Raw genomic sequence first — 25,696 nt, forward strand, 5'->3', positions numbered from 1 at the left:
TGTAGGGAAAGTGACAGAAAGTTTGGGGTAAATGACAATCTTCTTGAGCCTCTCTAGGTTTGCCTCCTGCAAGGCTTTGTGAAAAACATCATACAAATGATAGAGGAAATAGTGTAAACGGAGGAACCGTGGAAACTATGTATGTAAGCAGTTTCAGATGAAAAGAGAACAACTTTTCCTTTTTATTCACTCCTTTCTTTAATCTTTTCTTAACTGTTTTTTTTATGTGTAGCTCTATCTCAGTAATAGATTTTTTTTAAAAAATGAGATTTTGCTTCTAATTGGGGTAATCATTTCAGATAAGTTTAAGGTAGATAAAAAACAGCTTTCAAAGCAAAAGCCTTCACATTGGTGCAAGTCAGTAAGAACCTAGAAGCAGTATCTGGAGATTTAATTTTAACCAAGTAATTGAAAATGGCCATGCATTACCGTGTATAAATTGTAGAAGAAAAATGATGCCCTTAAATGGCTCAGTCGTCATTTAAATGGTGATCTGTTCATTAGTGCTGGGAAATGAAATGGAAATCCATTTCAATTTTCTAGACAATTTAAATTTTATTGTCCATAAAATTCTACAAAACAGTAAAATAGTGTCCTTTCTTGCAAATTGCAGAGGATTTAATCAGATTTTGCCATTTTAATAATTCTCATCATGGTAAAACCTGCTAGTGGATAGATTGAGCTGAAGTCATCCCTTGTTGATAAGTGTCCCACTGGTGAGTCTGGCCTCGTATGTTTGGAATACAGATGGTTTTTGCAGCTGTAATCTGTTGGTACAGTTAGTTTCCTCTTGATGATCAAATTGGCTTAGTCTAGAGCAAGGCTTAGCATTCACTGAAGTACTCATGCTTAAAACATACAGCATCATCAAGATCCTGCTCCACATTTAAAATTTGTCATGATCCTCCTGAAGATGTTCTGATAAATATCTTGTTCTTTACAGGGAATTGTAGTTGTTTTTACTAGTTGTGAAAATCAGTACCTTTCCTGGCCATTCTGTCTTACCTTATCAGAGGTGAACCTAACTTGTGGCGGATAAAACATGGAGTGGTACCTGGAAAGTGCCAGTTCTGTGGAATTATCTTCTTTTTTCTCTAGTCTTACCTTTGAGTAATCATGCTGACTTCCCCTTGCAAATATTCTTGCCTTTTGCTCTTGGTGTCCCATATTTTTGTGTTTTGACTGAAATAAAATTTGATTCTGCAAGGAGCTTTCTGTGGACTCACTGATTAAACTGTAATGGTTCTTTGAAAGTCTTTTTTGTATGAAGGTCTAAGGCCCTAATTTCAATTAATTACTAGGCATTACTGTGTTTGTGGTTAGTCATGGCTATCTGGCAGGTTTAATAATTTACCTGTAAGCTGAGGTAGAATATATATCTTCATATCTGGGTTATGATACACCTTTGGATGTAAAATGATATTACCCTATTGGGTCTAACCAGTCAGTGGAAGTACACAGCCTTGCAGAAATATTGATGCCTTCAGATAATTTATGTGAGAAGAGTCAGGTGAACTCATTGGTTTGCAAGCGCTGTTTGTTTATAGAATAAGAACATGCAGCCCTGTTTTCTTGAAGGTGAGAGAAGCTTGCAGTTAGGGATCTCAAAGTCTAGCAGCTTGAATTCTCTGTATTCAGAATGCTTTTCTCTTCAATTCCTTTCACTGTCATGCTTGTGTCGTCCTCTGTTGGCTTATCTTTACAGCACAAGTGTAATGTACGACCAGACTCTTATTCCTTAATTTTGCAACCAAGAACACATCCAAATCCTCACAGGCTAATTCTGACTTGTTGGGCATCTGATTTAGTAATCTGCTTTTCTGCAAGCATATTGACTGCAGTGGCTGTCATTATATCCCCCCCTCTGGATGACTGTTAGTGCCTTTCAGTGTAAATATAATACTAAACTGTAGCTGTCAAAACAAATGAATGATGAGTTTTGGGAATCGGGATGCTTGCCATTTTACTTCTTTGGGTGCTGCTTAATTTGCCAAAATCCAGACTTTGCACTGTTAATTAGTGGGATTGTGTTAGTTTAGTCAGGTGCTGCTGTACAGAGGTAGGAGCCTTGGCCCTGGAGGTAATAGCCACACTTCCTTTGTATGGATTGCCAGGGGGCCCTTCATCCTCTCTTTTTCATAATCAGACTCTTGGATCCAAGATGCAACCTTTCACAGAGTGCAAACTGGTGTTGGCCCTTCAGTGTGAGTTTAGAGAGAGCTGTGTGTGTTGGAGAGCTTTTTTGCAGGGCTGATGCTGGAGTTTGTTTTATTGGCTTTTATTCACTTTGGCTCTGATCGCTTCTCTGATCAGTTTTGGTCTGTGCATTTTCCTATGCTGTTTAACTCCACCCAAACACGCTGAAGGCAAAAGCAAAACCTGTTAGAGATTTGTGCTGCCCACGATGCCCAGGCTTGTGAAATTCTTGAGAGCCGAAACACCTGTGATTGCTGCTACCAGCTGTGTGGGTGCTACCAGATCAAATCAAAATAACAAACCTTCAGTTTTGAAGCATCCTTAGGGATGTTGGACTTCAGCATCTTTGGAAGGTTGGTGTTTTACCAACACTTGCTTCTCTTCTTCCATATTAAGTCTGGCAAGATGTAAGTCGTTTCAAATCCCCGAGTTAACAGGAGGTTATTTGCCTGTGGGTCTGTGCTGCTATCATAGCAGTGCGCTTTTATTTTGTACAGTTAGGAAAGGGTGTAAGGAGAGAAGCAGTGGGAACCGTTTGTGGTGTTTGTTCCATTGCTGTTCTTAACTCTTCCCTTTCTGCCCTTACATACTGCAGACAGCCTATTTTAAGGTGCACAGATGTTTCTACAGCTCTAGTCCTTGGTAGTTGCTTAAGTGGCTTAGAGCAGCTGTTCCCTTGTTTATGTCTCTGACTTTCATTTCATTGCAGTTCTTGTTTTTTTGGTGATGAGAAGAGGAAAAAAAATCATGTCTGGTGCTCTGTTGTTTCGCCCTTATCAACTGTGTCTTCACTGGTGGCCTATCCTTCTGCAGGGGAGACATTTCCATTGTAGCTGGAGACCAGTGAGGTTCTTCCGTGTCCCATCTGTTGTCAGCAGGGTGATTTCAGCAAATGTGATGATGAGTGTGAGAAGATTTGCAGTAGGATTTGACTGAGTTTAATAAAATTTGCCTGTGGTCTCTCATTTTTCATCCTAGATGTCAAGTGGTTCTGCCACATAGCTCAATGCTCATGTCCCTCATGGCCTATTCAGGCTTTCTGCTTTGCTCTTTGCCATTGAATTGATGTTCAGACTTCCTCAATTGGTAGTAGTGACCAGTTCTTTGATCTTTGTTGTTGCTACTGCCTTGCTTTTGCTTGTGGGATACCTAAGCTGAGGTGCAATTTACAAGCCAGTAGACTGAAAAAGGAGGGAGGTGGAACAGTCACTGGAACAGCATGGGGGAGAGCTCGTCTGGGAATTTACTTTCACTTAAAAAAATGTCTTTTTCCTCAAGTTGTGAAATTCAAGAATTGATATACATGTTAAGAAGAGTAGCAATTGTAATTTGTTTTATACCATGTGAAAATGTTACGTAAATATATTGTGAAAATTCATAAAGTGCGTAATAATAATTAACCTATTAGATTATGGCTGTTGTTTACTATTATTCTTTACTAGCTAAATGAAATGTCTATACATTGTCTTAATAAAAAATAAAAGGTAGATAAAAGATTACAAATAGGAAACTTTATAATATACAAAGCTTCCTAAGAAGTAGCAAATTAAGCAGTTCTGCATCTGTCTTGATAGAAAATGGGGCAATGTATTTAAATTTTGTACTATTCTAGAAGGTTATATGGATACCCAATAAGTAAATCTTACTTTAGATGCTTTGGTTTCAAGTTGCAAGACGACACATAACAATTCTATCAAAACTAGTGCTGTAAACAGTTCATTGATAGATACCTGTTCAGTTTGGTATTTGCTTGCAGACTATAATTAACATGTCAGCCTTTTTCTTTTAACTGCATGCTCTCTTACCCATAAGTAGGCATAATTACCACTAATCAAGACCCCTAATCTCAAGCAATTATAAAAATCTTACATTGTTCTAATTGCACATTTAAAAACAATGTGGTTTTCTCATATAATTATGTTATAGTCCATACAATTTTTAATTTCTGCTTTTCTTTTTATCTGATCAATATTAATTTTGTGTGACCTCGCAATGTGTTATCTGAAAAATGCCTTTGTGATATGCAGTTTTTGTAGTTAATTTACGGTTATGTTTCATGTTCAGTGAGAAGTAATACAGTGCAACAGGTTTTCAAGGCTGTCCTTTCTCAGTCCTCTATGAACTCAATAATTTGTTGCAAACTAGGAACTTGTTAGTAAAATGAAAGTGCAGTTATACATTTAAATCATCTACTATTTGTAAATCCAGGTGCTTGCACTTTGAATAGTATTTAGGTTAGCACAGGCTACTCCTTAAGTATGTAAAAGGGGTTTGGTTTGTTTTTGTTTTTTTTTAATTAAGTGGAACTTAGATGTAGACAAACAGACTTTCTCGATCAGCTTTCCAGAAAGTGAAAATGAGGGCAGTTCAGTTTTAGAAAGCAGTGCAAGTCTTGGGGCAAGATGTAAGTGGTTGTTCACTAGTTGATGTTGGTCTCACTTGTTGCTGTATAGTTCTTATGCACACATTTTGTATGCAAGGGCTTTGGATGAGTGCATTTTGAACAAATCATCATCAATCTGATGATTCATCTCAGGAACCGCATGCAGCACTTACATCTGTAATTGGGGTAATTGCAAACCTCTCATTCTTACAGATAGAAATTCTTCCTCTTATAATTCTAAAATCAGATCCCAGATCTTTTACTGTGGTAGCTGAGACCTATGCTGACTTGTATTTATTTCTCTATTCTTATTTATTACATCATTAAAAGTAGCAGATGATTTGGTGACCTTTCCAACCTGTGTCTAACCTTCATGATTCACTTGTGTGGGTAATTGGCTATTGAAATTACTATGCTTTTATCTTTGATGTTATTTAAACATTGTTTAAATGGGGTGACACAGACTGCATTGTAAATAGGTAGCCACATCGTTGGGGACAATGTGTTTTTCTTTATCTATTTTCAGAAAAGATTAATGTCGGGAGGGTCTTCATCTTTTCTAAGGGATCTTGACATTCATGGAGAAGAGGTGTTTGCTGGCTGCTTGACGTTCTGCAGCTTTGTATGCCATATTAGAACAGGCTATTGTTTGTTCTGCAGAAGACATTTTCTCTTTGGTTGATGCATAGGCATGGTTGCTACAGGCTTATTCCTGGACATAGTTCCTCAAAAAACACTGCACAGCCTCCATCCAGCTGATGCATCCAAGGAAGCTGTTGGTGTCAGATTAATTTATGACCATTCTGCATGGTGCACTTGTGGCCTTGCTTGAGTTGAATTCATCCTACATGAAGACATTTCCCTCTCCTGCCCTCCTACACCCCTTAAAATACTTTTCCTTAATTCCTGTGATCCCCCGCACATAGGACTGCTAAGGAATTGATAGATTCTATAAAGTCTGTAGGGCAACACTACAAACTCTGGCCAAGGACTCCAGGGACCTTTGGATGTTGGTATATGACCTGCACTGTTGCTGTTACAAGGCAGTGGTCTAATGTCAGTGTTCAATCAGTCTTGAAACAATGATCTGGAGATTTTGCTCTGTCATAGATTGCCCAACTTTCTTCCTGTAGTAGACTGTGTGTTTCTGAAAACTTTCTGGGGCTGCAGTGTACTGCAATGGGTTCATTTCATTATTTCTTTGAAAGGAGGAAAAGGCACACAGCTAGCTATTTCTATGCAGAAGAGGTCAATGTTTAATATGCTAATGTATCTACCCAATATTAGGCTGCAAAAATCCTTGGCTTCAATATATCTTTAATAGTAATAAAGTGGTTAGCTAATGATAAATTAAGGATTGTAAATTTGGGGATTTTTTTAAAAAATAAAAAATTAATGTAGGCAGGAATAATTTTTCTTGCCAAGATAATTTTCATCCTGGAGCATAGTAGCTGCAATTTGCAGTGGAAATTGCTCTAGGACTCCTCACCTTATAATAATCAAAATGAAGAACCAAATTTCTGTTTTTTCTTTAGGCTTCATGTAGCTGGACTGTAATAGGACAAAGTGAGGACTCCATTTTACCTTTGTTGGCATAGAGCTATATGTCCCAAGATACTGAACCAGCAGGTCTCACGGTTTGCAAGAGGTAGTTGTATGTGCACAAGTATGGTTGCCCAGAAATCTACAGATAAGAATTTGCTTGTGACCCTCTTCCTAATCTGTTACCTATTTTCAGCGTTATACTGGCTGGCAGAGTAACGATGTTTGTGGATGCCTTGTGCTGCTGCGGTGTCCTGCCAGTGGGACTTCACAGTTTTGGAGGTCCTGGGTTTAGTTGCTCTTAGGGAACCTGGTAGAACTCCATGTAAGTAGGGCCTAAGGTAGCAAATACTGTAGGGTTGTGTTTGCATCTGTATAACAGAGAGCAAATGGATATAGTTAGGGAAAGGTAATGCTGTTCTAATACAAAATACTCATAGATTAAAGAGTATTTATAGTAAATCTGTTTTTTAAAGCATTTCTTCAATACTCATTGTATCGGACTTCCCGGTACAGTTTAGCTCATGCACAAGTTAAGGTTAAACAGAGAAATAATCTATACATTTCTGGTGACTGTATCCCTATTCATACTCTCCACTTTTTTTTTTAAACTGAGTTTGCACGTTTTTATATATGTTTTTATACTTGTCTGTATAGAGGCATAGTTGAAAAAGGGGAGAGAGCATCTCTACAGGAACTCATAAAAAGAAAAGAAGTCATACAGTGTTGAGAAGGAATTCTGTAGAGAATAAGCTGTGTAAAGGCCTTGAGCAAGTCTAAATTTAAATCGTATCTCTCGATGATCAGGGAAAAGACAGTCCTGTAAGTTTCTTTTGCACATTATCAAAGGTTTTTTGTTGGTCATAAAACCCTAAAGCATCTTAGTTGGCTTAAGGATATCTGCCTGTAACACTGACCTGAGTAACACTGAGCATTCGCAAAGGAACGAATGGGATGAGGAATTTTTTTTTTAAAAAGGGCGTGAGGGAAGAATTAAATAGCAAAAAGGGGTGTTTAGAGAAGACAAAATATTCCCTTATTTTTTATAAATATGACTTTTCAATTATTTATTTTTATCTCAAGTGGAAGAGATACTGACAATGATATGAAATGATAAAGAGGAAGAACTTCCTCAGCAAGCCAGAGCACTTACTGGTGGTTATCGGCTCATCTGCCATCTGACTGTTCCTCTCCCTCTATAGCCAGGCTTTCACTTATCACTGACCTGATTCACAACATAGGAAAGCTCCCCTTGAGGTTTCCTGTCCTTCCCTTTCATTCAGGGCTGGATTGGCTGGAAAAGCCTCAGCCCCAGCCTCTGCAAGCCATCAAAACATGACCATTGAGATTTCCACCAGCCTGCTGTTCTGTCTTGGCCTTTGGCAGGCGGATCTTGTCAAGTCCTGTGTGTTTTCATCTGCTTCTCTCCACACCTGGAAATACTGCTTTTTTTCTTTCTCATGTTTATTCTTAAACCCATCTTGATGAAGCAGCTGGCTTCATAACCATGCTGAATGAAGTCAGAAGGGCTGTGCAGCATTTGGTCTGCATTTGAGGGCTCTAGCTCTTGCCTCAGGCCTTGCTGTTCTTCTGCCTGAAGAATATAAAACATAATGTGAGTTTTTATGTATTATTAAACTTACATCTATAAATCACTGACCCATGGTAGCTGTTTATTACATATTCCATCTTCTGCTTTGATGCATTGTTGTTGTCACACTGAGGTGGGTAATGATGACTCGGCTTACTACTGTGGTAATGCACTTAAAGCTTGGAAATCTGTCACTGATGGCATTTCAACACAGGCACTATAAACCAGAGATGAAATTTTAACATATTTGCTGTCAAGCTATTTGTCTTAAGATTCTTGCGTCTTCTATTGTGGTTTTGTAGGGGTTGGGATACTACTGAATTGTTTGATGGGTAAAGACAAATAGTTGTGTTTCAGGAATTCTGTTGCAGGACTCGCCAACGCAGAAGTAGGTGGTGGTCCTCAATTTGTAGTGCTGAAGGTGACCTATAAAATGCTCGTGCTCATCAGGCCTGCCGAACAAAGCACTGATATTGCATGCATTTCTATAGGCCTGGCATTTCCAGTTTTAAAGCACAGTGGAACACAGACTGATCATCACAACTTATTGTGTGTTATATCTATTGTTTTTCTTCTTTTTATTTTACAGCCCTTCTCTATGCAACCATTTTTGGTAATGTGACAACCATATTTCAGCAAATGTATGCTAATACAAACAGGTATCATGAAATGCTGAACAGTGTCCGGGACTTTCTAAAGCTATATCAGGTCCCTAAAGGACTGAGTGAACGTGTGATGGATTACATCGTTTCCACCTGGTCAATGTCCAGAGGAATAGATACTGAAAAGGTAAGTAAATTAAACTGCAAGGAAACAAGTCACATCCTGAAAGTATTTAATTAAAATGAACAGGAGGTACTTTCTTAGTAAAGAAGACAAATATTCTTTAAATAGTTCCAAGTAGTAGCTTCCCTTAATTTTAAACTTTCAAATACAGTATTTCACCTATTCTGTCATACTGACATATGTTAGTGGTAAAAGTATGTGTGTGTTGCTGGTGATATGTCATGAAATAGTATAAAAATGAGGAAGGAAAGAGCTTGGTTTTCAGTAAACAAAGAAAATAACTAAATAAAAACTTCCAAGTTCTAGCACAACCTTAGAATTTCTTCAGATGAGATTGCAGCATTTCTGCTGTGTGAGGTTGTTTGCAGCTCTGTGGGACTGAATACAAAGTAAAATCTATTTTGTCTTCATAGAAGAATTTGAAAGTAATATTCTATGTGCAGGTTAAAGATATTAATGAAAGCTAAAAGACTTTACTGTAATAATAATGTATTTTTTGAAATCTGCCTTACGTGAGGCAAATGTTATCATCCTCATTTATTGAATTTACAAGTAAATTCCCATTATGTCTTTTAAAATAATAAATGGCCCTTCACCAGAACAAATGTACAAAAGCAACTACTTGCCGCTTTCGTATTAGTTGCCAGCTTTTATGGAGATGGATACTGTTTTTCTTCTGCTTGTAAAGAGATGCGATTTGTGGGGTGGTTCATTCAGGAAATTATACCAATGCTGTGGTCACCAGCCTTCTGGTTGACTGTTTAATTTAGTATTCTAAACAGTAGATGATGCAGTTAAAGAGGAAACAATCTCATTTCTGTCTAGCTGTTAAAACATCGTTATCAAAGAGTAGAACAGATGTGGCCTTGCACTGGGCTATCTGGAGACCAATGGGTACACAGGATGCCGTTTGCTTTCCTAAACGGTCTTCAGCATATCTGTCATTTAGATCCTGGACCATGAATCTGGGAAACACTGTCCATCATACTAGCTTTCAGAAAGAAATGGTATTTTAGTACAGAATAGTGCTGATTATAAGCTGCTCTGCTTGTTTTCTCACAAAATATATTTGTGTGGGGTTATGGGTTTGAGGTAGGTACGTTTGGGGAAGGTGGAGAGACGACGTCTGAGGCTATATAGTGTAATGAATGCTAGTGGTTTCATTCACCCCCCCAGTACAAGCTCCTCTCATCATTTTAACAAAGCAACAAGAAAAAATTGCTATGTAAAACATGTTTGGTTTAGCTTATCTTCAAAGTTCATTCTTGGCTTCCTCTGATAATGAGAGAAATGCTTTAAGAATGTCTTTGGAGACAGCAGGATAACCAAACTATGCACAATTCACTGTGGCCTTTGAGAATTATCTTAATAAACACGGAAAAAAACTCTCCAATTATCAGGACATCAAAGAGCTTATTATGGTGTTGATATCAATAACTGGTGTGTTCATAGCTGAACTGCCAATAGTTATGACTGTAAAACCAAGGAATCAACTTTCATCTGCATAGCAAAAGCTAGCAGATGTAAGACTGACTAATGGCTGTGCCAATCCATAAACTCTCAGGTCTGAGTTCCGTTGGTTTGATGCCTGTGTATAACTTCTGGGATATCATGCAATGAATAAAACCTGTATTGCTCCTGTGACAGAACATTGGTAGTTGTGCTGCTGTGTAATGCAGTGCACCTTTCTACAGATGAGGCAGATATTTAAGGATGAACTTAATGCCAAATCAATCTTCTCACTATTTTGTAGGCCACAAATCTGTCAATTCAGTGTTAACTTCAGACATGCCAAGGAGTGAATAATCAGCTAAAAGCAAAGTCTGTAAGTCTAGAAAATGCCAGTATAACAAAATTTAACCAAGAGTTGCTGAAAGATTCTAAAATTAATCCATGAAGATATGTTTCTTACCTCCCATACAAATGAAAGTCTTCTGCCACTTGTCTGTAACTCTCAAATGTCTTTAATTCCTTTAATTTTTATGAAGTCTGGAGACAGCTTCTCTAAATGGAGAATGGAAAATGAGTTAACTTCCTCTTAGACTGGAAACCAAGGGGTTTTTGGATAGGAACCTCATTTTAAATATTCTTTTGTATATTCAGGTTTTCTGACTACTATTTCTATTACAACAACCCTTTTTGTGCGTGATATTCAAGTAACTGTGAAGTGTGTGTGTGTAATTCCAATAGCAACATTTGGTAAGCATCTGCAAATGCAGAATGTTTTTGTTGCCAGAGTAAATGAGATAATTGCAAAGACAGCTATGGCCACTGCCTGTGTTCCATGTTAAATGCTGGTCTTGCTGCCCCAAATTGTTCCTGTGAGCCTGGAAAACTGAGTACTGGCCGGTTCGGCTGCTGCTCCTTGTGGGGCAGCCGAGAGGTCATCCATGAGTGCCCTACACTTAAGCACTATAGAAATATATCCCTTTCAGAAGTAATATCTATACTAGCAGGTCTACTTGGAGCTGGGCCAAAGATGATGATGATGCTAGTAGAGTTGTTTGCCTTTGAAGGAGCAAGCATAATATCTGGAACCAGTGCTGTGCGCAGAGCTATAAGCTTGGTTCTCTGCTCAGATCTTGCACAGAGCCCCGTTGCAAGATGTAGGTATAGCCATAGTGCTTCCTGTGTTCCCTTTATGTTTTCCAGGAGTGTTTGCATTGAAGAAGCCATCTCTTTCCATCCAGGAAAATGTGTGGGAGTGTCTCTGAAGCTCACTCAGAGTACTCCTTAATTGGATGGAATAGTTATTACCGAGGAGAAAAAAAAAAAAAAAAAAAGAGGCAGACTTACACAACTCAGTGTTTTTTTCAAATAATATGTCCTGAGACGTATTTCATCACAGACTGTTCTTCAAGGATTTTGTCATCCTAAACCCCTGTTCATGTTATGTATTTCCAGTGTTTTTGCCAGGAACTTTTAATCTGTATTTGCACTAGTAGTTCTGTAGTTTTTCCACTTGGTTGTCTGTATTATATTCAAAACCTTCAGAAATGGCCCTGACTGGTACCTGCTGTGCTAAGTATCAGTTTGTGTACCTGTAGGAGCACACATCGTGAATTGCTGTGAGGAACACTGCATTTGGAAGATCAAAAGTTGCCCAACACAGTATCATACCTTAAAGTCCTTTTCTTGTATGAACAAAAATCTTCTTATTGCCTCTGAGGGGTGAATTTGAATACCTGCAAATCTCAATAGTATGACTTAATGAAACTTTTAATAACTTTTTCCTTTGTTAAAGGGATATGAGATTACACTTCTCCTCCATACAATATTCTCTCACATGGAACATGTAATTTCTGCAGGCTCTTCATAGAATCTGCCTATCAAAATAGTGACCTACCCTCTAGAAACAATCCTTTAGGAAGCTTTTCTCTACCACTTTCTGTTCTGCTGCGCTCTCAGTTTTATTGTCTTAAAAACCTGAGGCCTTATGCTGGTAATTCAATATCCAGCAGAGCATGTTCCTGAGATGAAAACATTATTTTCCTTCAGGTATTGTAAAGGAGAATAAGTTAGTATTGTGGGTTAAGTGTATAAGTAATATAAAAATTAATGTACGGACTGAAATTAGAAATTTTATATGAAGGAGGAAGGTAGTTCTTAAACTCTGTGTAGTAAACTAGGGATAATAGGCACATATAAGCCATGCACGGGAATTAATTGCCTAATTTCCTTCTCAGGTTTTGCAGATATGCCCTAAGGACATGAGAGCAGATATCTGCGTGCATCTGAACCGCAAAGTTTTCAAGGAGCACCCAGCCTTCAGGCTGGCGAGCGACGGGTGCCTTCGAGCGCTTGCCATGGAATTTCAGACAGTGCACTGTGCGCCGGGAGACCTGATCTACCATGCTGGCGAGAGTGTCGACAGCCTTTGCTTTGTGGTTTCAGGGTCTTTGGAAGTAATCCAGGATGATGAAGTTGTTGCTATATTGGGTGAGTTTCACAGCTGATAATGTGTTGTACACAAATACAGATGCATAGAGCATTTTTTATAGCCTCTTCTGTTCAAGCACTGAACTCATTCCTTAAAAAGCTTCAGTCAGGTTAGGTTTGGCATGGCCTCGTGAGGTATATTTTAATGAACTTGTCAGCTGTATGGTGTTAGATGTTTATTGTCTGGAAAAATCGAAAGAGAGCGGAAAATAAACTTGCTTAATGTCATTCAGGAGCATTGCATAGAGTCATTGGCTTGTCCTTCCTGTTCCACATAGGTAAATAGGAAGGGCAATTATCTCATCTCCAGATTGCTTCAACCATATTTCTTCTGGTCAATGGAAGCTGTACTTGCGCATTGGGATCCTGGTCGTTCTTGGGGTTCTCCCTGTCTCGCCACATCTCTTTTCTTTAGAAATTCCACTGAGGACTTCAGAAAACTTATTTTTAAAGTGCCTGGCTTCTCTGCCTCCCTCCCAAACCCCAATAATCATCCACTTTTGCTGAAAATTTTCCAATTAGCTTTATTTAAGATCTCACGTTGAAATAATATTTATCTCTTTTAAAGTCAAAGTAATATAAAAATTTAGAGCCGATTTGTATTAACTTGGAATGACAGTTTTAGGTTGGAGGCATTAAAAAGAAGCTGATAGTGGTGTGAACAACATTCAGAGGCAAAGCTAGGAGAAGAAAGTGTGATAATCCAATAGATGTAGATGAATCAGGGGGTGGCTAGAGCATTGAGGAGGTGATACTTATCATTGATTCTGTCAGACTTCTTTGTGATAAGGTAAATGCTCACGGTGGCTTAATCCAGTACCTGTCACTCATAGCAGCCTGGAAAAAGAGAAAACACCAGCTTGGTAATCTTACTCTGTCTAAACACATACACCCAACTCTCCTAAGATGAATGTCTACTGGAAAGTGAGGGGGCTAATAAATATGCTGAGTCCAGTTTTTCTCTATTTCTGAACGGGATTGCATATATAGCATGGGGTGTATTTTGTGTCCTGGGGAATTGAGTTCATAGTATTTTTTGCCACACAAAAAACTAAAAAGGTGAAAAGTAGGGGTATAACCGATTCTCTTTTGTTCTGGAATCACTTGTGCTGTTTGGTTCTATATGATATTAGCAACTTTTGCTTTTCGAAGTTGCACATCAGGAACTTACTACCTTTAGCCATGTTGAACTCTTGTGAATTAACATGGAATATATAGAACAACCCGAAGCCTCTCCGTTTGTATCACCTTTTATCCCGTAATTCGTCCCTCCTCTGTCCATCACAAGAAAACCTCAAAACATCTCGCTGCTCTATTTAATCAGTATAGGTAAAAAGCACTGAAATAGAATTTTTTAAAATGTCCTTTAAAGGTACCAATTTTTTCCTCGTCTTTACTAGTAACTTCTGTGTTCTATCATATTATTCACTTCAGAAAACACTCAGCCTAGATTCCTCAAGAAGTCAGTGTTAAGGAAACCTGAACCCCTAATCTCTGCTCCTGAAGAGTGATAGCTATAAATAAATGAGACTGATGCCTTGGTATCTTAATGAATAGAAATACTATGTTGTTGCTGTTCTCCTGGGACAGTAAATATTGATCCTCTTCCCTCCACACCTTTATTTTTTGGGGAATTTGGGGTCAGTTCTCTGGCTTGCACTAAAGTTGATGAGCTCTGTCATTTTCTTTGTGAATATTGTAATCGGAGAGGAAAGTAAAATGAAGTGGGATCTGTGTGTGATTCTGCGAGATTTCATTTTGGATAAATGTGTAGCAATTTTTATGTTTCAGATTTTGGACTAAGGAATCCCCCTCCTTCCACATGTGTGTACCTTCTTCCCCCAGACTGTGAAGCCTTCTGTTGAAGGTTTCTCTTTCCTGATATAAAATTAGGCGCTTAACTAAGTTTTTCACTACTCTAAATCAGTTGGACTTTCTTCTCCTTCCGCATTACATAATATAACCACCACATTACTGAAGGCTGCTGCAGGAGTCAGGTCACGATTTCCTCCTTAACTTCTTTGTACTCTCAGTTTTCTTATCTGTCGAATAGCAATGATTTATTTTTTTTTTAATTTCATGTTCAGCTAAACTTGTCCAGTTCTTGATAAAAGTACACCAGATAAAACGAGCCACTACAAGGGAAAAAATATAACGTCTACATTGTACAAGAAATGGGATTGTTGATGATCGCTCAGGCAGAACAGCCTATGCCATAAGTTTTGTTTACCAACGACAACTAAGCATAGATATGAACAGTAGGCATGTAACAGCATACCATGTGAGGAATTCTGTGGGGTAATTAAGAAATTAAATAAGTTAACAGGTATGTTGAAGAGACCATGATCTCCTCTCAGACATACTTGAAATAAAAATAAAAAATAAGTACATAAATTATTCAAGGTGAACTATTTGCTCAGCTTTAGCTGTCACTTAATAAAGCAGCCTTTGCAATTTGCAATGTGGCCTGTATCTTCTTTACAATGGAGAAATAAATTGCATCTCTAAATTAGTCTGTGTGACTGCTGTATGACATTACATAAACCAAAGGCAAACTACACTTAATCCTTAAAAGACCCAATTCATATGAAACATTTTCAAGTTCTGAAATCATTTAGCCTTGCAGACTAGCATATAAAACTGTATTGTATAGCCCTGGAATTTGGAGTGTATTGTGTACACTTGCATAATATCCTTCCAGATCAGTTCTTAGTAATACCCAAAAGACAAGTACATTCTCAGTTCAGGCTTCTGTTCTTATAATGACGTGCTGATTTTGATTTACTTGTATTAATATGAGTCCTGAGTTGGAAGAAATTACACACAGGCCAGCAGTGAAAAAATGTACATTTTTTGTGACCCCCTAAGGCTGCCTTCCCCATTAATTTGACTTAGACACAAACACAAAAATGAGTAAATTTAAAAAAATAATTCTTTGCAATGTTTATAGTAAAAATTTAAAGAAATGGATGCATTTTTGTATGATATATTTTTGAATTCTATCCAAAATTTCTGCAGAAATAAAAAATATTACTGAAGTTCACAACACAATCTTTGCAAAGTAACAAAGCCAAAAAAGTAGAAAATTACCTTTAAGCCAGGTGATTTATTTATTTGTGATTCATTCCAATACAAATGGGCAGAAAAGGAAGACGTAGCAAGAATAGCCACTGTATTACTGTGGTTTTCTATGTTAATGTGTAAGTATATGAGTGTGATTATGTAAAAGTGAAAATTAGCTAGTGGGAAGCTGCTTGGGTGAAATACAATTCTGTTTTCTGTAGTTCACTTTTCTTCCATTTACACCATTGTTATTGCGTTGGGTGAAGTGCTGACATACACTCAGCACTCTGTGTAAGACAGAGATAAATCTCACAGTCCCTGCCCTGAAGAGAACTGAGTGAAGCGCAGGTCGAGCAGGACTTCCATTAAGAGACTGTTTTCAACTTGGCTTTGCTTTTAACTTTTCTAAGCCTTCCCATTTGGGCTGATGCTGCTTTATCCATCGGAGACTGACATATCTCTTTGAACTACTCTTGCTTAAAAACTTACCCATTTATCCAAATGTGGTTAGAGAAAATGGGTTGTTTTGTCATTTTTAAAAACAGCCAGCCATTTATGTGCACTTCATTTGGCAGCTCTAGTTTCTCTGTGTTGGAGCAGACCTTTTGGGCTGAGCTACTGGCCATCTGAAAACCTGACCTTATTGTGGGTCTTTGAAAAGTTAAAATTTACTCATGCTCAGGAGAGATTTGCTATGTTTTAATTTAACAAATATCTTTTTAAAAGATTCCTCCTGAATGAAATGTGTTCCATGCAGGGACCATAAGGTCTGTCCACAGCTTTCTTGGAAATATGCAGGGGAAAAAGGGATTATAGCACAAGCATGAAATAAGTCTGCATAGCTAGTTGCCGTTTCTTAATTTAGGGAAGCCTGAAGATCTAAACTGTCTTTCAATGCACTTTTTATAGGTTTTTTTTTACACTATGAAGGTACACATTTCCTTAGTGCAGCTTGAGAATGTAGATTGTTTGGAACTGCAGTTATCAAGAAGCTAATGTTAGAAGTCCAGCTGAGCAGGTGATATGCCATTGCTGGGGATAACAGGGTACTTCCCTGGTCCTCCAACCTTTTAGTCTGGACCTTTTTAATCTCTGCTCACCATTGCTAGAGAAAGTGCTAGTTCTTGTGTTTTGTCTGCAATTGCATGTGTGCATGGATAATTTAATGAAAATTATAGAAAATAATGGCATAGTAGCAAAATTAACTTTTCATAAGTATTTTCTGGAAATACATGTAAGGACTGGAAAACCTTGTTAGAAAAATATTTATATTGTGTTAATGTGTACGTAAAAATATCTGAATGACTGAGAAAACCTTTTTTGATCTTACTAGAAAATAATAAATTCTGTTAGAAATGACTGATGTAATTGTAGTCCAAGATTGAACAGAAAATCCCTCTTCTCTAGGAAATCTGAAGGAAGCAAGTGATTCTTGGACCCAGGTTGGTTCCAACCCTTTCTGCATGAAATTGGGGTAATCTTTGAAATTTAGGAAAACATTCCAGTAAAAGGCTAGAGAGATGAAGACGACGACCCTTGAGATTAGGGTGGTAGGCTTTTTTTTTTCTAGATAGCAGTGGGGAAGGCAGAGTCTTGTCCTTAAATTTGCAGACTGATGCAAAATTTGTCAATTAATGACTCCCTGAGGGCCTGCCTGAGCAGCAGATCTTTGCTTATGTGAATTGTTCAGTGTTGCTGAAGTGGTCTTGATGATCCCTGCAAGGGGGCTCTGTGTGTATGGATGGTAAGACTGGAGGTTAGTCTTGTGGATTTGAGTAGGGACTGGGAGCCTTTAAGCCTTTATTTAGCAATTAAAAAACAAAGTCTTGAAAATCACTGTGATCTTCGGAGCTGAGCAACGGATAAGAAAAATAACATTTACTAGAAGGTTTAGTTAAAAAGAAAAAACAAAATCCCCCCACAAAAAAGTTTATCCCAAGAGTAAAGCAGTTTACCCTGAGTGTTGCATGCCAGCTATTCTGCATGTGTTATGTTCTTGCTATCCTTATTAGAGCTAAAAACTTTCAAAAGAATAAACTTTTTTATTGACTGTTGGTTTAGCAAGGCGTATTAATCATAAAATCATAGAATATCCTGAGTTGGAAGGGACCCACGAGAATCACCGAGTCCAACTCCTGACTCCATAAAGGGTAAATAAAGCGAATAAGATAGGAAGGGAAATTGAGGCAGTAATTTATTGTGAAGAAGGAAAATCATTGTCTTCCACAAGGACAGTTTGTTGTTGCTATTCCTTTTGCTGCTATCAAAGCTGAAGGGAAATAGCAGAATGTAGATATTATATAAGTATGAAAGTGTGCAGTAACAGAACGTCAAGAATGGGAATTTAAATTCTAGACCTGGCTGCCTTCACTATCAGGGGAAAGTGGGATACATCACTTTTCTTTTTTGGGGGGGATTGGAGGGGTGGGGAGGAAGTGTGAAAAGGATGCACATAGATTTACTTTTAAGACCACATGTGAGTTGAGGAAGTGGAAATTAGATGTCCCTGAAATACAAGTCTTTTATTATTATTTACAAAGCTAGAACATTGACAAGATTGGAGCCTGTGGTTTTAACATGATACTGTAGGAGAGCTTGGTGTGCCATGTTTTGTTTCAGCAGGGTATTAAATGCTCCATTTGCTTTGTGTGGAGAAATTCCTGCTGATTTAATTTGATCTAATTGCAATCTTAAAGAAACGTTATAAGAATAATAGTTTCTTTTCTTTACAATTGCTTTAGCTTACTCATTTAGCCATAAGCATTTCATTCAGATGTAGACACAAGAGGTTTGATTCAGATTTTGGTGGGACAGATTTGCATCCAGATAGGGCAGTGCAAACTGCGAGGGCAACTGCACCACAAGGGTGGTTCATTTTAGAGGAGGGAAAATAGCAGTGCAGAAGTATTGTCTGTCTTGGACCTTCTCAGCGGAAAAACATTGCATCTTCCACACAATAGCGTGAAGATTGCTTCTCAGCCGACTTGAAGTTGTCAGATAAGCTAACTGTGCTGAGCCCAGGCTCCTATCTTTAGACTGTCTGCAGTACCTGAGCTCACTCAGCTTTCCCTAAACTAAAATGTTTTGCATAAAACTCTATTTTCAGAATTAATTGTGTGTTTTGGGGGCCCATTGCTATTTAATGCCAAGTTGTTGAAAAAGGCCCTTACTCCTCTCCTTCATTTTTCACCTGACTTTTAAATTTAGCTGTGGTAAAAATGCCAAGCTGCTGTGCTCTTAGGCTTAAGAAGTGGTTTCAGGATTATGGATGGCATTAGAGTTTTCTTATTATTTTCAAAAACAGTAGCTAACGTCACAGCTTTGTTTGTGCTATTAAATAAGTGTAATGTGACCAGTGGTGCTTTGAGAAAGCAATGATTTAAATTAAAATCCAGCTTTATCTTCAGTAGTTCTATTGTGCTTTTTCTATTTATAGATTAAAGCTGATTTTTTTTTTTTTTTTTTTTTCACATTGACATATATAGGCAGATCGGACAAGTTACATGTTTCTGTGAAGTGATACAGTGAACATCAACTGACGGAGTGATACTAAAAGTCTGGTTTCCTCAACATGTGTCCAAGCACACTGTTAGCAAGAAGACATTGGCATAAGGAAGTTTACATTAATACAAACTTTTAATTTCATGATGGATGTAGGAACAGCACTAAACTTTTGTTGAGATATATAGGTTTATTCCAAATGGTGTTTTTGGACAGAGACTATTCCTTACTCTGTGTTCCAAACATCTAGAAAATGTAGTGTGAATTGACATCAGGAGTTGCCTATTTTGAGACTTCAGCCAGATGTTATTTGTTCTACGTCTAACTTCTGGTAAAGCATTAAAAGTAGGAATCACCAGAGCCCTTGTCCACTAATATCTGTAGATGGTCTAAGACTGTGCAGTGTATTGGAGAAACAGATTTTTAAAACACTTGATGAATGATTTGCTAGAATAACTGGGGAAGAGAGGAATTCCTTGTGAATAGAGGCCTCAGTCATGAACTTCTTGGCACTTCAAATTAGTTGATATTTTTTATATAGTTTCATGTTTTATTGTTGCAGATTTATGCAACTTTGCATAATGTGCTCTTAAGCAGTCAGACACCACCGCATGTGGAAGAAGTTCCCTTTGGAAGATGGTAATGTCTGGCAGGTTGCTAGCAATGTGATCTGTGATGCGCTGGCAGCTGAAACTGAGATGTGGTAGAGATTGAGTGTTTCTGTTCCAGCACGTTCCTTGATATCTCAGGCTGGATTAGGGAGGCTTGCCCATCACGTTTGTCTGCGTACTCCAAACCAAAAGAGGTGTGAAGAGGTAGAAACTAAAATATAACAAAGAAATCTAAACTGGATTTCTCTAAAGGCCCTGATTTCTGGCAGGTGAGCCACTGAATTAATTTTCATTTTTGTTTTGGGTAGAGTTTTGTTTCTGTCTCAGAATTTTGGAGGCAGAAGAATATTTTTTTTCACTGAAAAGCCAGATTAAAAAAAAATATGGAACATTTATTTTTCTTTGTTTTCTCCAAGTTTCAAATTAAAGCTTTTTTCAGAGGTATGTTTCTGAAACATTATGAAATTTATCCTCAAGGAGTTGCTAGAAATATTAATTAAAATGAAGTGTTCTATAGCTATGAACTTTGTGAGGTTTTCAAAATAGTTACTTTATATATTTCAGAAGGCAAAACCTACTATTTTAAACTCTTTGAATGCTTTTGTCCGAAATAAAAAAAAAATCAAATTTTGGGGCTTTAATGTAAGCTTCAAGCAATAGCTATAACATAAAGCCAGTTTCTAAGTCATTGGGGAATAACTGAGGATATTGCAATTTGAGCCTCTAATACAGGTTTTTGATCAGAGAATGTGCACTGTCCGTGCAATGACAATACAGATTGAGCTGTGTTTTTCCTATTACTTAACCAATACAAATAAGTTCAAATACATTTGTGACTCTGGTTATTTGAGCTGGCAACTTCCATGTCTTCTGAGTTTGTACAAACTGGCCACATATTTATAACATTTTTTACTGTAACCATTAAAAAGGAAATAAAGATAAATGATTCAGATAGTAGTGAAGCCTCCTAGCTTTTTGTGAGTAAGCCTGGTAGGGCCCAGTTGATATTTTAAAACTCTTCTCATCACAGTAAGTCAAGCAGTGAAATATAATCCACCATCTATTCAGAGACACAAATAAACACATTAATTATAATAATAATAGAAATCTTAGCTGTAACTAATTCATGTTGTTGCTACTTATCATGTGCTCTAAAATAAATGTTTTTATTTTTTCTCTACAGTAATGTGATTCAACAGAGAAAATTGATGCAGTTTATAGTAAACTGTCTGCAAAATGTTGCCAAGCTGTGTTTTAAAACATGAAGGGATACACTGTGTTTCTGTTCGAGCACCAGGCAAATCACTGAAAGTGCAACATCAGTTTATTGTCACTGTAACACTTCTTGTTTCTGTGTCACTGATACTCTGGCTTTTTTTCCTTAAGGTCTTTTTAGAGGAAAAGAGTGATTAAACCCTCTGGTTAATGAAAAAATTGTATTCTCTGCAGTGCAGTTGGTCATTCATTTCTCATTACGCGTCTCAGTTTGCACTCGAGAAATCTGAAGAAAATCCAAAGCAGCAAATCGCACTTCCATGCATCATCTCCTGCCAGCTGTACTGTGTTGGAGGACCAAACTACAGGCTATTCAGTGGCTGTCAAGTTATGCAATTTATCTGTGGGACAGATACTGAATACTCTACCTTGATGCGAAATGGTAGCTCTGTTTTCTCTGGCTGGCAGATATTTGTTGCCTTAAAACAATGCACCAAGAGGAAAAATTATTTTTGCTCCAGTGCCTCTCTTTTCCTTGAATCTGTCTTCTCTCTGCAAAAATGGGAAAACTTAAATTGCATGTCTTACTCGGATAAGGAGGAAATGAGGGAAGACAAGAGAGGGAAAGATTTTCAGTTGAAGCCAAATGGACATGTGGTGATCACAGAAGGGGTTTGACCTGAGTCTCGCATCACTGGCTTTGAACACTAGGGGTAAATACACTGTCCTTAGTGGAATTATGCTTGAAGGCAATTCAGAGGACCCTGTAACATGGACTTTAGTTTCTCTGGTTCTGTTCAAATCTGTTGGGGGGGGGAGGGGAGAGGAAAAAAAAAAAGTAAAAATTCAGGCCAAGCTTTTTGTTTGTTTTTAAATTTCAGCAACATTTTAACTGAGCAGTCACTAGAATAGAGACTAACACACAGAGAATCTGTGTTTGCCTTTACAGCAGTTGGTGTCTCCCACTGCATGGAGGTGGAGAACAAATCCCAAGGGCGCAGGCCAGTGTGGGGCTTCGGGGAGCTGTGCTGGGAAAGTCAATGTGCAGGTGCAACAGCCACTGTGTATCATCATCACAGATAACAGTATTTCCTAACACCCAATTTCCAACATATGCTTAGTGCTGCATTGCTGCTGAGGTACCATCAAGCAGAATTTGGTCATTCTAGGTTATATTGTGGTCTGCTGAGACTACATCAGGTCACAATTCTTCTCTAGTTCAAACATGCAGGTGCAGGCAGATCTGGAAGGGACCTGATATAGAATCTGGTGTTGGCTGCTGTAACAACTATTACTATTGATTTGAGAATAACTCTAACATGAATATTTTGTCTCATGTACTGAAAATCCATGGATTTGTGTGAATCCCATCAAAGTCCGTACTGACTTGGAAGACTTTCAACACATGAATCAATGGCCTCATCTTCTCACCCAGGTGCTATCACACCAAAACTGCACTACGACTCCTAGACACCCAGAACACAAAGGTGAACTAAGTGGGTTATCCGTCAGATTATTCCACATAGTCATATTTTTTCTGAGTAGGGTGGAATATCTTCTGTCTGAGAGCTCTTCAATACTCCCTGTTTGTAGGAGCAAAAATCTAAGGGTTGTTCTGCTAGGAACATCAAGGCAATATAGCTGTAATGTGTGAGCGTGTTTTTTTTTCTTGAACCAGCAAAGCACTTGGCTAAGTTGCAATAATCAGATCTTCATTACTGGTCCTGCTTTCAGGAGACAGAGTGGATGTGGCTTGACCTTTTGCCTGACTGAGTCTGAATTTGCAGTGGTAACAGAGAAATCCTCTTTTCACTTTTAAGATCAATAGCAAATTTGATATGGAGATAAGATTGGGAAAGAATAAATATGGAAACAGAAGGTGCTGGTTTTATAAGATAATTCTTCAGTGTTTAAATATCTCAGGGTTTGGGGACTTGTTATTATAATTAAAACAAACAAGCAAACATAAAAGGCAGAAAACTATTTGGCTTTTTAGTGCATACTGAGCTGACAGTGGAAAAGGTCCTCAGCCCACAAATCCAGTAGGGAATATAAATGATTGATGGTAAAAGCTTAGATCATCCACTTTAAGTGTGATTGACAGATAGTGTTCCTGGCAAATGTCTGGAATTCAGCAAGCTGGGAATGAGAAATGCAAAGTACTGACAAACAAATGGCCATCTGCATTTCTCTAGCTTTTTAATCTTTCTTCAGAGATAAGGTGAAATATATAAAGTCTGGAGTTATGTGTAAAAGGAGGCTTTTCACTCAGGTTCTCTAATGCAGCCATTAGAATTTGCCAGCCACCTTCTGACACACTTAGAAGTCTCACCTTACTCTTCTTGCTTTCCACTTACAGATGTTTTTCATAAAACAGCCACTTAATCTGCCTTCTATTTTTTTTTCTTTCTTCCTTTTTCCTGAGTGATTGATCTTACTTTATGGAGAACATATAAATGAAGGGTGATGGCATGCAGTTCCTTATTGTGTATAAGAGGACAATTGTTATAATCCAGCGCAGATACTCTTGGGTGGAATTTTAATTCCTCCTTACTGTAAAGACTTCCTACTCCTCCCTTTTTTCCCCCCATTTTCCTATGAATGTGAAACACAAGGTTTTTTTTTTTAGAATCTGACAGTCTAGATTGATACTCAGGGCAACTAAGATGATTAAGGGATTGGAGCATCTCCCTTATTGAGGAAAGGCTGAAAGAGCTGGGACTCTTTAGCCTGGAGAAGAGAAGGCTGAGGGGAGACCTTATTATGGCGTAAAAGTATCTAAAGGGTGGGTTGAAGGAGGATGGAGCCAGGCTCTTTTCAATGGTTCCCAGTGACAGGACGAGGGGCAATGGGCACAAGTTAGAACACAGGAAGTTCCGTTCAAATACACGGAAAAACTTCGTTACGGTGAGGGTGACAGAACACTGGCACAGGCTGCCCAGGGAGGTTGTGGAGTCCCCTTCTCTGGAGATTTTCAAGATGCGCCTGGATGCAGTCCTGAGTAGTGTGCTCTTGGCAATCCTGCTTTAGCAGGGGAGTTGGACTAGATGATTTCTAGAGGTCCCTTCCAACTCTGAACCTCCATGATTCCGTGATTCCATTCTACTTTTGGTAAGCATCATTTGGAAAATGCACTTGACGGAAACAAAGCAGTGTGGTGCTTCCATGTGTGCCTTGCTTTGGAAATCGAACTGTAATGTAGGATTGATTTTCAATTAGATGACTGGCTGTTAACTTGATTAAGTTCAAGAAAATTGTAAATGATGGAAAACAGTACAACTTCTTGTTTTAGCCTGGTTTGTCTCTTAAAAATTGAGGGTTCTGTGATCTGACTCAGCTTGTGATTCACGTGTTGCTTTTCTCTGTTTGGTTTGGCTCAGTGGGCACCCAGCAGAAATAGCTTCTTCGTGTGCTGCTCTTGCCACAAATGGGTAGAGGCTCCCTGGGGTGGCAGGGAACTGCAGGAGGGGAAGTTTTTCAGGAGTTACAAATAGCAAGGGGAAATCGGGGTTGCTGCCACAGGTGAAGGACACAGTTGTGTTTTTCTGTGTTATATGAAATGGAGAATTAGATTTTTAAGATTAAGACATAACTAACTTCTGCTGCGTGTCATTTCATATGTAGGCAAAGCAGCACTGGGGGCTGTTTGCGCTTGCATTGTACTAATTATTCTTCATGCTACTGTTGGGCAGTAAGAGAATTATTGTAATTTTAAGGCTTGAAAAGTTGTCTGGAGATGTTAAGAAATAGGCTTAGAAAAGAGCTAGAATTCTCCTTTATGCTTGGACTACCAGCTCTAACTGTTGCTCATCAGTGATGGCACAATTCAATACTTGATAGATTCCAGAGCGTTAATTAAAACAGTTGTTTAGCTAATTGCCTGGAAGATTGTGAGTAAAAGCATATTTATTCCAAAGGCAAACAATCCATTTTTACCCAGTGAAGCATATCAGTTTTTATGGTGCATAAAAATTGTTTCACTTCAATTTTGAATACATTGTGTGTTTGTCTGTCTAAAAGCCTTGTAGATGATGATCTATTTTAAGTGCATGGAAGCTTTTTCTTAGGCTATTTTTAATGTATCTACTGAAAAAGCATATGTTTAAATAATTGAAAATAGGAAAAGTCATTGCCATTAAAATGAAAAGTTGCTTACTGCACTGGTCTTACTGCGCCATGCTTACAGATATGCAGCCTTTGTAGTATTTCTGGATGTTGGCACTGTCCTGTGTAAAGAGAGTAGAGGTGGAAGATAGGGTATCATTATGGTGACTTTGCCTAACTTAGTGGGGGAAAAAGTGTCCTTATGGAACAGCTGGTTTCAGTGTATATATGCATCTAAAATGGAAATATAATCTATGCTCCTCCAAAGTGTTCAGAGACAAAACTTGTCCTGGCAGGTGGACTTTTGAGGAAGACTGGGAGCACATCAGTGTGAACCAGAGCTTATTGCACTACAGCATAGCTTACCATCAGGCTGTTAATTGAAAATGCTTATCATGTAATGGAAGAGATTATGTGATGGTGGAAGTACAGCTCAAGGGCTGAGATGGGAGTTCTGCATTTAATTTAGAAGTTTTCTTGACTTCTTCACTCGTAATAGTTCTCTTGACTTCCATATAGACTTTCATACGTGACTATTTATTTAGGGAAAGAAATCTGAAAGGGCCCAGGTGAACTCAATAAACTTTTGGCGTTAAGAATTGCTACGGGCAAAGTATTACTTGTAAGACAAGGGACCAACTGGTCCATCCCTTCCACAACTTGATAAACATTGTGAATGTATTTCTTTGTTGTTTGTCCTAAAAGTGATAGGCAGTGGTTCAGCACAGCAGAACTTTAAGAGAAAAATACCATTCAAAACAAGAA

At 38.1% G+C, this 25,696-nt stretch overlaps 1 protein-coding gene across 1 annotated transcript in view; it reads left to right on the forward strand.

The window, feature by feature from the left end:
• Window positions 1-25,696, forward strand: part of KCNH1 (potassium voltage-gated channel subfamily H member 1) — a gene marked incomplete at both ends in the record, with an annotated part of 184,556 nt that overhangs the window by 83,175 nt on the left and 75,685 nt on the right. The window contains 2 exons of the mRNA XM_082481894.1: window positions 8,302-8,501; window positions 12,185-12,437. Of these exons, the coding sequence (XP_082338020.1) occupies window positions 8,302-8,501; window positions 12,185-12,437 (453 nt within the window). The remainder of the gene's footprint in view (window positions 1-8,301; window positions 8,502-12,184; window positions 12,438-25,696) is intronic.

The sequence above is a fragment of the Vanellus vanellus genome (genome assembly GCF_965231255.1).
Source record: "Vanellus vanellus genome assembly, chromosome: 3".
NCBI classification, from domain to species: Eukaryota; Metazoa; Chordata; class Aves; order Charadriiformes; family Charadriidae; genus Vanellus; species Vanellus vanellus.